This window comes from Amblyomma americanum, chromosome 9 (assembly GCF_052857255.1).
Source record: "Amblyomma americanum isolate KBUSLIRL-KWMA chromosome 9, ASM5285725v1, whole genome shotgun sequence".
Lineage (NCBI taxonomy): Eukaryota > Metazoa > Arthropoda > Arachnida > Ixodida > Ixodidae > Amblyomma > Amblyomma americanum.
This window is the reverse complement of record NC_135505.1, coordinates 132194573-132209853: the sequence shown is the minus strand read 5'-3', so window position 1 is coordinate 132209853 and position 15281 is coordinate 132194573. Positions and strand designations below refer to the sequence as shown.

Here is a 15281-nt window from a genome sequence, read left to right as displayed (position 1 = left end):
GTTAGATCAAAAGCCACCATCTCGCTGCGAAGCAAAATAGCACTCAGTGAGGCGGATAACAACAGGGTAATGGAATTGGGGAATAAGATTAATTATTTTCTAGCGGCGAGGATTTCTAGCACACTGAGTCACGTTTAGCCAAATAAAGTAAAAGTTCCTATATCACAGATGCGCCCCTTCCTTTTGTGAATAGCAGAGCTCGTAGTCATTCGTTACGGGTTGTCTACTTTAAAAGACCGCCTCCGTATTGCACCACCGACCCGTCCTCTCCTGTTTGCACATTCCACACTAGCATTTCTGGCTCTACGGCGCGTAGCCAGTCCCCTGGATATCGTCGGCGATGTGTCCACAATGTGCAATAATATCAGCTGCCCTGTTCGAGTTGTGTGGGCTCGATGCACTACGCACCATCTTGGGGCAACTGACAAGGTGTCACATCCACTGTAGGTGAAATACCCGCTTCCTATACTGAAGCTTTCCTCAGATGACGCCGTACTGCTTGAAAAAAAGCTTAATTGTCCGCTACTTCACAAGTGTTTCAATTACACTGCCCCGTTACCGCTCCAGAAGCGGCGGTAGACCACTTCCGGCTAACTTGCCCGGAATTCGAGCGGCACACATGCCAAATCTTGACAGCCAGGATTTCCACCCTTTCGTAACACCTGACAATAGAGTCGACGCATTGGCCGCAACGCCGGGCATTGTTGGCATTTTTATAGCCGACACAGGTCAGCATAATGCGTATAGCTGTCTTATGCCGAAGGGTATATTTGCGCAATTAAAACAAAAACAAAAAATTCCGAAGACCACGGTTTGTGAGGTACATCAGTAACCTCTCCACGTTACTAGTAACGCACTGCAATGGCAACATTTTTATTGACCAGCGAATTTACCACATATTCGTTTTGGTGGCATTCACCGAAACTCCCAAGGCTTTCGCGCGCTTACCACAACACCTGCAGAAGAGAACCTCACACACTCTTCCCAACTGCGATTTTTTGGGTGTTGCGCTTGCGTTGTTCGGTTGTGCAGGAGGCTCTTGGCAAGCTGCGTTTCTCTTACTGCTCGCTTCGCTACTTTTCGATTTCGATGTCAAACTCTACACACCCCAGCGATTTTCCATTGTTTTTGCCTTCTATTTTGACGTGTAAGGTGTCGGTCTGCAAAGCAAGAACAAAAATAAAAAATAACTCAAATACAGCAACGGCGCTAAAAACAAAAGAAAGCGCAAGTACTTTCAACAAACTGCCAAAGATTATTATCAAAATTTATTCTGAGCATGGCGCCGAAAGCTTAAACATGAGAGCTCATGCAACATTTATAGCTCTTGCTTTGTATGAACATTTGAGCATTTTCCTTCGATGTTGACCGCTAATCTTTTATATGATGCTTATCCAGTTCGTTCATTCTTTAAAAGTCATTGTAAACATTTATTTATTTATTTATTTATTTATTTATTTATTTACTTATATATTTATTTATTTATTTATTTATTTATTTATTTATTTGAAAAAAATTTCTCCACGACTGTGTAAAAGAAGCGCTTAAGGAAGGCTCTGGCTACCCTCTGTCATTGTATAATGGAAATTTACCATCTTACATGTCACTTAATGTGCCATACATCTCAAGAAAATTGGAAATGATGTCTGGTGCACTGCACGTGCTATGGCCTGCAAGCGCTGCAAGTGCTATACTACAAGGAGGCTGTCATGAATTCCTGCATTTTTTTAAGCGTCGCAGATACGGCGATACATGGGAGGAGGTTGGTTGGTTGACTTACATACTTCCTAGTATATAAACGCATATGCCAGTGAAGTCGGCAGTTTCAATTAACCTTACTCTAACTTCCCCCCGAAGCTGTCAACCCACGTAAAACGAAGCCTAAATGTGAACACAGCGTCACCGAATGCCAGTTCTTAAAACGAAAGTGGGAACCACTGCAGGTTACCGAATTTACTTTGTGCGAAAAAGGTGGACCAAATTTTTACAACTTACTGTGATCAAGACTCCGGCCAAACTTGGTATCTGGGCGTCTATGCTGTTCGTATAGTTTCCCGCGGGTATGGGGCACTTGTTATTCCAGGAAGAGGCTATTTGTTTTTCAATTTTCCCGGTGCCACCGCATAATTTGTACGTACTGCAAGATGCAGGGCAGAGAAATTTGGTTACATATTTCGCTCTCTTCTACGACAAGCAGCTGTAGAAGAAAGAACTTCCAGGCTGTTGGCCCTTCCCATGAGCGGGGGAAAGTATGGTGTTGAAAAACGCGAAAATAAGGGTATTAATATTTTATTACGCTGTGGGTGAAAAGTCAAGAAACTGCGTTATTTCAGTGCCATTAGGTAGGCACTCATACGCTAAAGTTTAAAAATACATATTGTTTGCTGTTAAGCTCACCAAACTCTTCAATCATCTGGTGGTCCAACTATGGATGCCATTTAGCGTTCACAAATCATTAATTTCCCGTGTCCTTGTAGGCAGTAGGAGCGAGGAAACAATATCAAATCCGGATACTGAGATTAGCTGGGCAGGAGGCGCCCTGGTGGCTTTTAGCTACGGGGCTTCCTACAACACTAAATTATTGCACTCATTCTCCTTGTATTCTTAATAAGGTGTTAAGTTCAGCTTGAGCATGTTAAAGGAACATACAGACAACTCCATCTAAATCATGTGCTTAGTAAAAAATCAATTGCTAACTTCTTTCCGGCTCTGCTGATGTTTATTTCGGGCAAAATAGCAATTTATTGCCGAGAAGATTGAATTTCAAAAAAAGAAACTTTTTTTTTTTTTGCGCGCGCGACTTGATTCAAACTGCAGGCGACATCAGTGACAAAAAAGTCCCCGTGATTCTAGGTACTGATGCTGGTCGGTTATCCATAGCTAAGTCTACAAAAGGAAGCACAAAACATGTCACTACGACCGCACAACACAAGCGCTGACTTCCCACTAAATTGCTATTCGGCGCATAGTCACTTTACCGCTGATTGTGTTCTCACCATATCTAGACAACAGAACCTGAGAAGCAGGCGCCTATCATAACTCTCATCGTGGTTTGTTTTGGTAATTTCTAGTTTTTGTTCCTGAATGATGGTGGCAAGGAACTATGCTTCGCATAAAATCTTCTTTGAAAGTTAACGCAATGTATTGGGAGCAGGCTTTAGTCATGTATTTTTCTTGTGGCTGTGAAATTTACTGTGGTCGCTCCATAATCATCGCTTGAAAGAGAAAGGCAGTGTAGCCTAGCAGTGCAAATAAAGGTCGTGACTTCAACTTAGTATGCCTTGAACAAATAAAATTGAAACAATACAGGTATTCTTCAGTAAAAACTAGAGCAGCATAAAACATTCACGTGAAAGGAAGACAGGACGACGCGCGAATGTTTTATGTCACGTGAATGCTTTATGTTGCACTAATGTTCAACCAAAGAATATGCACCAACTCGTCCAGCAACAAGTTTTGCTTGAATACGGGCATTTCCTTCTGGGTCTTTTCCAACTTGTAAAAGCTCCGTTTTTAGATAAATCTGCCTCTTTTGCCGTTAGAACGCCGTAATCTATCGAAGTAGGTCTACCTCAATTCGTCCTCATTGTTCATTAAAGATGGTGAGCGCAGGAAAGCAAGCAGATTCGTCCCGGGCTTAAGAAGCTTGGCCGAGACTTAATTTCACTGACCACGAACCGACATTGCTGAGGCACGGCAGCTTCGTGCTTCCTGACGTCATGGTGAACACAAGCTGCGGATTTCCAGACACCTCCTCCTCCAACTCGACACTGTACTTGAGGGTCATGGTCGAGCCAACCTTGACGTTGGACGCGGTCACGTCATCGATGACCAGGATGCTGCTTGCCGAACTCCCTGCAAGCAACAGTAACGGGATAATTATGACCTTTGTTTCACTAGCAGACCGCACTGGTAGTTCCGTGAGGTTTTCGCAAGTCCAGTTAGTTTTCTATAAACTTTTAGCGTGAAGGCACTTATATGCTGATCAACACAGAACACGAATTTTGTCGCCGTACGAACGTACGTTCTTTCGATCTTGTGCCGTTGCCTGGTAACCCGGGTTACTCGGGTAAGTTCGGAGAAGTTACTCGGGTAACCTCGGGTTAGTTCGGAGAAGTGTCGCTCCAGCTGCGAGAGAGGTCACTCGGGAAGAGCAACACGGTTCGCACAATCTCTACGGGTGGCTGTGATAGAAACGCCCACCTGTCAGTGCAGTGGAGCATCGCTTAACTGAGTAATACTTGTTTCCATGTTCCATGGTTTCCATGGTTCATGTTTCCCGAAAAGGGGTGTAGCGCCGAAAAGGACAACACATAGCAAACGCCTGTCCCGTCTCGCTTGCTGTGTGTTGTCCTTTTCGGCGCTACAACCCCTTTCTGGAAGCATCGCTTAACCGCTGCGCCACTGCGCTGGTACATTTATGAGAACTCGCCCCCATCTATGAATGACCGATTCTGCATATATGGGCATAAAGTCATTAAATATATTGCGCCATACCCTTAAGGCGGAGATTAAGTGTGCCCTCCAGATGAAGAATAAACACCTGCTTTCGTGTGTCTACCAGATTTAACTGTTAAGCCCCTACCAATTTTATACTGCAATTTTTTTCCTACAAATATGGTAAGTAGTGAACACTGAGCTTAAATGATATGGCATGGTTCGCAGAGTTCGGTCGCTACCTTTCGTTTGCGCTGTGAGCGCAGAACACCTGACTGCATGCAATGCTTCGGCAGTCATACTGCATAGTTTGCTGCAAAAAGACCACTCAGAACCTAGCATTCGGTCTCGTAGTTAATAATGACGACATTCTGCTATTCCTAGCTGACCGCTAACTAGCAGTCTGATCACCACAGGTAAAACATCAAAAAGCGGAAAGTGAAAATAAACGTATATTCTCTCCCTCATCAGCACTTGCCGCACTTCTATCCGGTCTCAATATATCCGCTTTCTCTCTTCCTCGCACTAGAAGTTTAGCATGGTCGTGTTTTTGTGCTCATTTGTATTGTCTCCGCTAAACTTTAGGTCCCGCTGCAGCCCGTGCCGACATGCTTTGTTACCGTGCAGCATAAAGATTAGGAAACAGGTTTAGGTATATGAGGGTTTAACGTCCCAAAGCTACTCTGGCTATGAGGGACGCCGTAGTGAAGGGCTCCGGAAATTTCGACCACCTACGGTTCTTTAACGTGCACTGACATCGCACAGCACACGGGCCTCTAGAATTTCGCCTCCATCGAAATTCGACCGCCGCGGCCGGGATCGAACCCGCGTCTTTCGGGCCAGCAAAAGATTAGGAAACACTCGGCAACTGTCGAGAACGTCTGCCTTCTTTCACATACGAACACTTAGCTATTGCAAACAAGGCGCAAGCGACTCCATTTTCATTCCAAAGCATTCACCCTGAAAAATCCGGTCACCGGGCCGGGCCATGGCTTGGACCCAATGGAGGAAACCGGTGGGCAACCGGCTGGCAGTGGGAGTCGAACCCACCACCTCAATAAATCAACTGTGGTTGTTAGGGTGTACGACCTCTTGTACGTATATTCGTAATAACGAACGGACTGTTCTATTAGAAAAAGCCATCTCTGAACCTACAAAGAGCATGAATAAACAAGCTAATTGTCAAATAAAACTGAATAAAGTCGGCTCATTGCTTGAATAAATTTGTGACCATAATTTTGCAAACATCTTACAATTTACCTTACGCTGCCGTAGTGGATCAGTGGTTATTGCGCCCGGCTGCTCACCAGAAAGACGCGCATTCGATCCCGGCCGCGGCGGTCGAATTTCGATGGAGGCGAAATTCTAGAGGCCCGAGTACTGGGCGATATCAGTGCAAGTTAGAGAACCCCAGGTGGTCGAAGTTTCCGGAGCCCTTCACTACGGCGTCTCTCATAGCCTGAGTCGCTTTGGGACGTTAAACCCACAAAAAACCATAAACCAAGCAATTCACCTCACAATGTGACATACACAAACGCTATCGAAAACATACCAAGTCAGTTTTGCGACTGTCAGGAGTACTCCTTTTCTAGCCAAAAAATTATCGTTATATGCAGAACACGAACCGAACTCATTCTAACTTTTAGATTTTGAAACAGTCTGCAAATGTTGAGCGCGTCGCCTGAGAAGAAAAAAAACTGGAACGTACCAGAGCACACTTTGATGTTCGGAGTTTGAGTGGAGGCCGAAACAAGGCCCACACAAGCCAGAAGCAAAGCTGCCGCAATCATTGTCCTCACAAAGAGTTTCTTCCAGCCAGTGCTTCTAGAATCGAAACTCTTTTTCCCAGTCGTCGCCAAACACTCCAGCTGCAGTTCCAACAGGGCATCGACGGGGAACTATTTATACCACAGACATAATTTTGCCACAGTTTGCAGACTGCCCTTGTTTCTGACGCCTACACAGGACGGCATTGGTTTTGCCGCGCCTACACATGCATTGCAAGGACACCCACCCAGTGCACGCACGTGGTTAAGGTTCATAGAAGTTGCGCTTATTTGTATCCTGAAATACGACCTTCTCGATCCTCTGCGCTCGGTGCTCAAATACGCGGCACAGCGCTGTCCTCGAAGTTCCGAGACACACTTGTGTTGTTCTTTTTTCGTTTCACGCGACTAGCAGAGAAGGTTATTACAATGACCCCATTAGACTGAAAACCACCTATTTAACTTGTGGTACGCGCTTTGTTACCTCTAACGCACGCTTGCGATAGTCAAATTCTCTTAATAGCTTTAGCTCTTACTCATCACGTTTCTCGATCTCTTGGGGTCTGCTACCATTTCTCTTCGGGGTGAAATTTTAATTCTAAGTCCGAGGAATTCAAGATGGCGGCCCTCATAGCAAATAGATATAGCAACCCAATTCATGATTTATTGGTGACGTCATTACGTCATTAGTATATCGAATTGGGGATTGATTGGTGACGTCACTGATATATTTAGTTGGCGATTGATTGCTGGCGTCACTTATAAATGCAAGATGTAGTCCAAAAATTGTAATTAATTGACATCATTAATTGATCCAAGATGGCGCAGCTAACGCTCGTTACTTGAACGTCTTCCTGACGGTGGTGGCATCTTTTTTTTTTATGAGAGACCGCAAAGAAGAGAAAATCATCAATGGCGTCATTGGATGAGCGATGGTCGTTAGGGTTTCAATTCAAGCATCATCTCTGCCTGCAGTGCCAGGACGCATGTTGCTTCAGGCTATTGAGATGTCGGCGCGATGATGTTGAAGGCGTAAAATAACGTGCACGACGCGAATATTCTAATGCGCTCTAAACACTGTTTTAAATGCTGTGTCCGCGCTACATTCTAAAATTAATCGCAAACAGTCTAGCTTAGCTACAGACTAGGTATGCTTGTTGATGTATCAACATTCACACCAGCGCACAAACAACCCTCGGGGCGTGAACAGCAAATATCTACACCGTAGGTCACGTAAATACCAACAAACAGCCATTGGTATCGACAGCCAGCGTGGGAATGCACAAACACAAAATGGGTGTGGGCTGTTGATGTGCTACCGAAACCATCATATCCAACAATTCTGGACAAAAGCATTTTTGAGCGGGAAACCTTTTATGAACGCAGTGTTTTTAATATGACATTAGGAGGAGGAGGAGGACTTTAATGAAACAGGAGAGGTCACTATAAAAATCAATATATTCGCAGATCACCCGACGGCAGTCTTGAATTTTTTTTTCCATTAACGTTTTTGCTATTGTCAAAAGCGTTCCCGATTGGTTTTTTTTTTTTTATTGCAGTCTGAACTGTTCGGTCTGATAAATGGACACCCTTTAAAAGGAAGATTTTTCTGCATATCAGAAGAAGGGACCATTGCCTTCATTATTTCCGTAGAAGTATCTTACAATTTTCCAATTTTCAAAATTTTTTCCGGAAATGTCGGATGTGCTCCCTCGGGCAGTCTAACAGCTCAATTCGCTCAAAGAGCCTGACAGCCCCAAGCGGCCCATTACTGCATCTGTGCAGGGTCTGAAAACCCGCCATGATAAATCATCAAAGGGAGTCGCGAAACCTAAGGCTGTTTTCCTGGCTTCCACTCAACCATCTGCTCCGGATGTCCAGAGACACCGGCTTGCCGCCACAGCCTCTAAAGCCGTAGGTCCCAGCAGTAAATTCTCATCTTTACTGCCATCAGCAAGAACGCGGAAAAAATGCATAAAGCTTTAGACTGCTGTCGTGGTCCTGGCGTCAACAAGAGTTCTTTATCCCCTCTTTCAGCCATCTATTTTATGGAAGGAAAGGAGGGGAAGGGCATGGCTTTGATGCAGGTCGAGATGTCATTCGCATTAAATAGTATTGGTTTATTGGGGTTTAACGTCCCAAAGCGACTGAGGCTATGAGGGACGCCGTAGTGAAGGGCTCCGGAAATTTCGATCGCCTGGGGTTCTTCAACGCGCACTAACATCGAACAGTACATGGGCCCCCAGAAATTCGCCTTCATAGAAATTCTGCCGCCGCGGCCGGGATCGAACCCGCGTCTTTCGGTTCAGCACCCGAGCGCCGTAACTACTGAGCCACCGCGGCGGGTGCATTAAATAATATTAACTAAGTGGAAAACTATTAGTAATTTAGTGTATCCAGTTCAAGTAACTGCATAAGAGCATGCTGCATTCCTCTCCCAAAGTTACGACTGTTCTCAAGGCACCAAGTTTTTCGGAATATGAGCTTAAATTTATTAGATCATTCAGCATCGCTAACTCGAATTCACTGTTTCAGCACACTGTTGTACCATGTGTTCTCTCTCGTTAGAGTACCAAATTCGAAGAATCCCGCGAACTAACCTCAAATTTCTATTACAAACAACCCGCCGGGGCACTACGCTTAGTACAACCAAACCGAAGAGTCAGACCCAACATTGACCCTGCGAGAGCGAAGACTCCACCTTCAAAGCAACGTTGGCCCACGAGGCACTCTATGGGGACAACGTCGCTGCATTTGAGTGGGAGCTGCACACAGCGTAGCGTTTCTGTACACGTTAGTGAGTGATTATTTGTGAACGTTTAAAGTTATTTACTTTGCTATTAATCATTAGTTACTTTCTACTTTGTTGGTTTTAAAAAACCAGGGCTATTACGCGTCAAATATAGGGATCAGCGGCCAAGATGGTGCATTACCAGAAATGTAAAACCTTGCTTGAAGGAATGATCGGCTGCCTTTGACCCGGAGTAGTCAGGAAATTTTGAGCTCAATGTTGCACAATCTTCCTACAATTCTTTTCAAGCGCCGCACATCATTTCTCTCCATAAATGTTTTGTGCCTAAAAATTTAATGCAGGGCTCATGAAAAGCAGTTATTCTCGTTTACAACACAAAACACCAACTGTATGGTTTTTACCGTCTTATGATACATATTTTTGTACCCTGTGTCTCAGTTGCTAGAAGCTAGTATTGAAGCACTAAGATTTGTCTCACGAGTACTCTAGGCCCCCGGGGATGCAGATTTATTTCTTTCGAAGACGCACATTACGACAGACACTTATAAACAAATTGCTATGCGTGAGAAACCTGTCTGCGTGGAAATAGTGGAGGACATCTTACCAAGCTTACTGTTTTAAGAAACAACATTCGCTGCGTTCGCTATTCACACGAAAAAGCACCTTATTAAGATATGAAAGGTGCTAAATCAGTCTGAAACAAAACGTACGTGCTATGTTTTAACACATATTTCGTAACAGCCTTAAATTCGCAATTTACAAACTTCTGTACAAACTGCCCTAAATGTTTAGATCCTTACATTCACACAAACTCGTGCACATTTAATTGGTGGTCTTTCATTGTAATACCATAGGTATTACATACATACCCGTCATCTAGAGCGAAGGATAAAGCCCGGTGTGTGCGTCAAATTTTAAGGTTTCCGGGTCACAGTCAAACGTAGAGCTCGAGAAAAATCGATTCTGACATTTTGTGCTACAGCGGGACGCACAAGTCCCACTTTTTGATATACATTTATTACGGCCTAAAGGCTACTGGTCCTTCGTTCCGATTTTATTTATCTTCGTAACTTTTAAAATAGTGTACCAATTCCAGGTCAAAGTGCCAGCAACCCTAGCGTGCTGCATGTTCTGTTTCACTCGATTTTTTCTTCGTTATCATTTCTGTTGACACAACCTTTTGACTGCCTACTTTGACGTTAATCATACTTCTATATGTGACATGCCGGAGAAGTAAAAATTATATTCTCATTTTCATTGAATGCTCTAGGATTAACCTTCCCGATTTGTTTTCCTAAGTTTTATACTTTTTGAGAACTGGGCAACATCGAATAAGCTATGTTCTGGCATTAAAACAATTTGTTACTAGCACTTCCTCAATTTGGATCATTTTTCAGAAGTTCCGTAATTATTACTAAGCCTTTTGCTGCACTTTTTTGTAAGAAAACGAGAAAACTTCGCTCCTCGAGAGTGTTGAGAACTGCGTCAGCAAACCCCCTGCGGCCGTAATGGGCCACCCAGAGAGAGGTCATAATAATAATAATAATAATATTAATAATAATAATAATAATAATAATAATAATAATAATAATAATTGGTTTGGGGGAAAGGAAGTGGCGCAGTATCTGTCTCATATATCGTTAGAGACCTGAACCGCGCCGTAAGGGAAGGGATAAAGGAGGGAGTGAAAGAAGAAAGGAAGAGAGGTGCCGTAGTGGAGGGCTCCGGAATAATTTCGGCCACCTGGGGATCTTCAACGTGCACGGACATCCCACAGCACACGGGCGCCTTAGCGTTTTGCCTCCATAGAAACGCAGCTGCCGCGGTCGGGTTCGAACCCGGGAACTCCGGATCAGTAGTCGAGCGCCCTAACCACTGAGCCACCGTGGCGGGGTCCCCGGTGCAGTCTGGCTCCAATCAGCGTGCTTTGCCGTGTAAGCTGTCTTCGACCCAAAAGAGCTACGGGCTGAAGTCTGGACACAAAATGGCCCAATTTTCAGTGTCCCCTCACGAGCGCCGCCGCAGCGAACAGGCGGAAGTTATCTCTATTTGCCACAACTATGTCTGCAGACAAATATCATCGTTTGAAGTGGTTCCCTTCCGGAGTGCCTGCCTCACGCGTCGGTTGTTATGAAGTACGGGTGTTGGTAACACGTGTCGACCAACAGTTCGCCATGAAACAACACGTGCTGACCTGCCGCAGCTTACGCTACCTCGTAGGGATCTTCCTCGCCTTCAACCTCAAACACGTGATGGGGGCGTGTCCACAAGTGAGAGAGTGTGTGATCGTGCTTGAAAGTGAACTTTACAGGGTGCTGCCTCTTTGGCACGGCCGTCCTTCATCTAGGGACTTTTGGTATTGAGAGCCCTATATAACTCGGCAACGAGTGTGGCCGACTTTCCCGTGGGCTATCAACGTTGTACAAAATGTAAATAAACCTAGTCATCTTCTTTCGCCCATAACCAAACTCCTTCACTCGACGGTACTCCTGTCCTGGTGAAGTGTGCATCGACTTGAGAAAGGTTCCTTCAAGCAGCGGCTCCCGAATTTAGCCGAACTTTACATTAGCCTGTTGGAGGTCGAAATAAAGATGGAGGAGTAATCTGATAACAAATTGACTGAGCTCCCCATTGACATTGGCATCATATAGGATGGCCAAGAACAGTCTTCCGGGCAAAGTACTTCCAAATAAAAACAGGGGGCCATCCTAAGCGTATGTTGGCACGCCGAACAAACGTCGACGCACAGGCTCGGTCAAATGCACAAGGCGGCAAAATGAATGAAGGCGTTTTGGAGTGTGCGTCATCAGAAAGAAGAGTGCCAGTTCGTTTTGTTAAGTGAACGTTGGGGTCCTATGACTCCACGAAGATTATTTCATACTCCGAATTTCGCCTTGTTCTCTGGTGGCAGCTAATTTTCCTGCACACTCTCTGCAGGAGCTGGAGCGCTGTTGATATGCACAGCATGAAACTAAGCAAGGACGGACGAGAAATGACACTACCCGCTCAGCACTGAGAAAGGGATAAGATGTCGATGGTTCACTAGGAGCTGTAAAGAAAGAATAACGATGTTCATGGCCCCGGGCACACACCGATCTGCATCACATGTTTGACACCTTTCCGCATGTGTCCCTGAACTTAAAAGAATCGTTGGAGACTGAATGCGCTGATTTGATTTGTTTCTCGCAAGTTTCGTCAAAAAATTATCGCAAGTTTTAATTATTACAATTAAAACCTTCGTAAACCATTGTTCATGCAGTAGGTCTGGCACCCCGTGTGACATACCTTTTTCCACACTTTACTTTCTGGCCAAACAGTTGATGACACATACCCTGTCCCACTTTTTAGACCCTGCTTCAACAGCTCTTGGGAAATACGCGGTTCCACTTATTTTCGAAGGAATGATATGAATGCTATGTTTCTGAATTATTTTTTTCGGTTCCTACCTGTGCTACAGCCAACATATCCATATTTGCATCCAGTTAGTATTTTCGCCCCTGACAAAGGGTAAATATTTGCATAGGATTTCGTGCATACCCTTCACCTAAGCAGTGAAATCAACAGCAACTAAATTTCTCATATAACCTTGTTACGGACTACACATAATCTTAATTTGACGTTTTTTTTTTAAATTCTCCTAAAACGACACAGGTACAATACTCAAACATCTGCCAAAGCTGACAACTGCACACAGTAAAGTTTAACATAGGCTTTTGCGATGGCTATACGACAATGCTTTTTGCATCTTAGTGTCACCGGATGGCGTTAAGCACTCTTTGCAAAACGTTTCCGAGCCTATAAAACGAGAGTGAAATAATCTGGAGGAAACACTTAAACTCCGCCTTAAGGGTATGACGCGATAGCATAATCGGTTAAACCCCCACATACACACAAGGTCATCTTCTAATTTACGTTCATAGATCCCTGGGAGCCCTCATACCATCCCTGGCACAGCGGTTAAGCGATGCGCCACAGCACTACGATGGCAGGTGCTTACGCCGGTGGGCCTTGTGCGGCCTGCCCTTACAAGAAATTTCTTTAGACAGTCTATAGACTTTTCATAGACTTCTGTCTATAAAGTTTATAGATCGTCTATAAACGAACCATAGAGAACAGCCCACAGTCAATACAAATCCAATAGACAGTCCACAGTCATAGAGTTATGGCCATACGCTTTTAGTACACTTGTCTGTAGACCGTCTCTAAAATATGATTAGCCAAAAAGAAAATCTATTGTAACGCAGTAGAGTCTATAAGAACTCTATAGACTTTCTTTAGGACTTTTTTTATAATGGCACGTTGCTCTTCCCGAGCGACCAATCATTACTTTAAATGCCACTTGCCGCGGTGGGAAGTTTGCTCACTATCCGGTGGGCAGGTTGTGATGACGCCACAAGGTCACGTGACCTTGGTGGTCCACCTGCCTCCTAGGTCGCTCTCTGGGCACCACCTGCCGTGCCATGCTCGTGATTTTTCGCTCACAAACGTCGACGCCGACAACGCCGACAAGGAATTTTCTGGCGAACGGGGCCTCCAACGCTACCGCGTTAATATTTTGGCGTCCTCTGCGTGTTTGATAGTTTGATGCACTAACGGGTCATTGCTCCCTAACAACCTTGATTATGCCACGTGCACCGTTATACATGCTGTCGCTTGTCCGCTGTAATCGACTCTTGCCCTTACAGTCTGTCTGAGTGAGCAGCCCGCTTGACATCGCTCTGCTGATTTCACTGTGACTTTCGCAGCATTTCCTGGATGTGACCGACATATCCGTTCATTGTTCTATACAACGTTCATCGAAGCTCATACGTGGCACCTCACCGAAAAACATGGGCGTCGCTTCACCGCCTACAACGTTCCAATTTGGCCTATGTGTTTTTCCCTCTTCGTAGGAGGAACAGCCCGATGTACTATGGGCACTATGACCGAGACGCCAAGTTTATTTTCTGTGTCAGATATAAGATATTTGGAAAGTCAGGGTCTATTTTCATTATATGTAGCAAAATCCTACTTTTAAATTGTTTCCATCGATCGCGTCGAAGAGTTAAGGCTGCCAGAGAAAACCAATTGGGAACGCTTTTGACGATAGCAAAAACGGGAATAGAAAAAGAACTACAAGACTTCCGTCGGGTGATCTGCGGATATACTGATTGTTATAGTGAAATCCTACATTATATGAAAAAATTGTGTTCATAAAGGGTTTCCCGCTCAAAAATGTTTTTGTCCAGAATTGCTGGGTATGGACCGGCAAGCGTTTCCCATCTGCGTGATTCCCCTTCACCTGCCCTTTCGAATAAACGTGGCGACCCCAAGGCAGCAAAGGATAATGCGGAATTCAAACTGTCCTTAACACCTCTTCAAGAGCACGCCGATGGCCTACAAGGGCCATCGTTGAGCACAAGTATGCCGGCTGGGCAAAGGGCACGACGTCATTGCAGAATTTAAGTGGGCGAGAGACAGGGGTGAAATTACAATTAACATCATAATTGAAAGCATAGTTAGTGCGCTTGGCTGTTGACCTTCAAATAACAAAAATCTGAGAATTTTAAATGCCTATCATACAGGATGGCTTCTTGCCCCAGCCGGTCATATGACGTGTGTTGCCTGCCCAATCGCCTGACCATTTAATGAGCTCCACGCCGCGCTGACACCTTCCAACTCTCAGTGCGGCCAGAACGCTTTTTTTAAGTGCGGTGAGATCGCAGACAACGTGGTGCGGATAATGAGCATCTCTAATTGTTAACCGGATTAAAAAGGATTTTGAAGCATATTTATATACCCTAAACATCTAATACCGCAGTGGGGGCTTAAAGGGGCTCTGAAACGCCTTCCGAGGAGAGCACATTAACTCACTTATTCACTGCACTGTGTTGCCATGAAAACCGGAGCCAAATAATACTCTTCTACACGCAGCAGACGACCCGCAATCGCGCGTCAAAGTTGGCGAGCCATTCCCGGCGTCTTTTTCATGCTCGCACCCTCCTCCGTCCCCCGCATCTGCGTAGACAAGGATGGAAGTGGCCATTGGTTAAATTCTTTTGGACGTCAGGCAGCTGCCGTGGCCGCGGCCAATAAGCCGCTTATCTCCGGCGGGTCGGGAAGCTCCGCTCCCAGAGGGGGGTCGGCGAAGGAGCGCCTACCTTCCAGCGTGCAAAAAGTGACGAGAGGAGAGGGAAAGACGCGAAGACGCTGGAATTCAAATTTAGCTACAGATAACTCAGCTTCCACAAAGCGCATTTAAAAAATCCTTGCTGGGCACTATTCGTGCAGCGACAGGAATTCCAAAAAGAAGAGTTTTGAGTTTTTTTTTTCCCCATTCATAATTT

The 15281-nt window shown here is 45.0% G+C and overlaps 1 protein-coding gene across 1 annotated transcript; it reads right to left on the bottom strand.

The window, feature by feature from the left end:
* Positions 1-704: 704 nt before the first annotated feature.
* On the bottom strand, positions 705-6310 carry LOC144105532 (uncharacterized). The gene is made up of 4 exons (XM_077638653.1): positions 6146-6310; positions 3672-3855; positions 1996-2137; positions 705-1160 (listed from the first exon to the last, which is right to left on the bottom strand). Exons 1-4 carry the CDS (start codon positions 6225-6227, stop codon positions 1074-1076), a joined length of 495 nt encoding a protein of 164 aa, XP_077494779.1. The 5' UTR covers positions 6228-6310; the 3' UTR covers positions 705-1073.
* Between the last annotated feature and the right edge of the window lie 8971 nt (positions 6311-15281).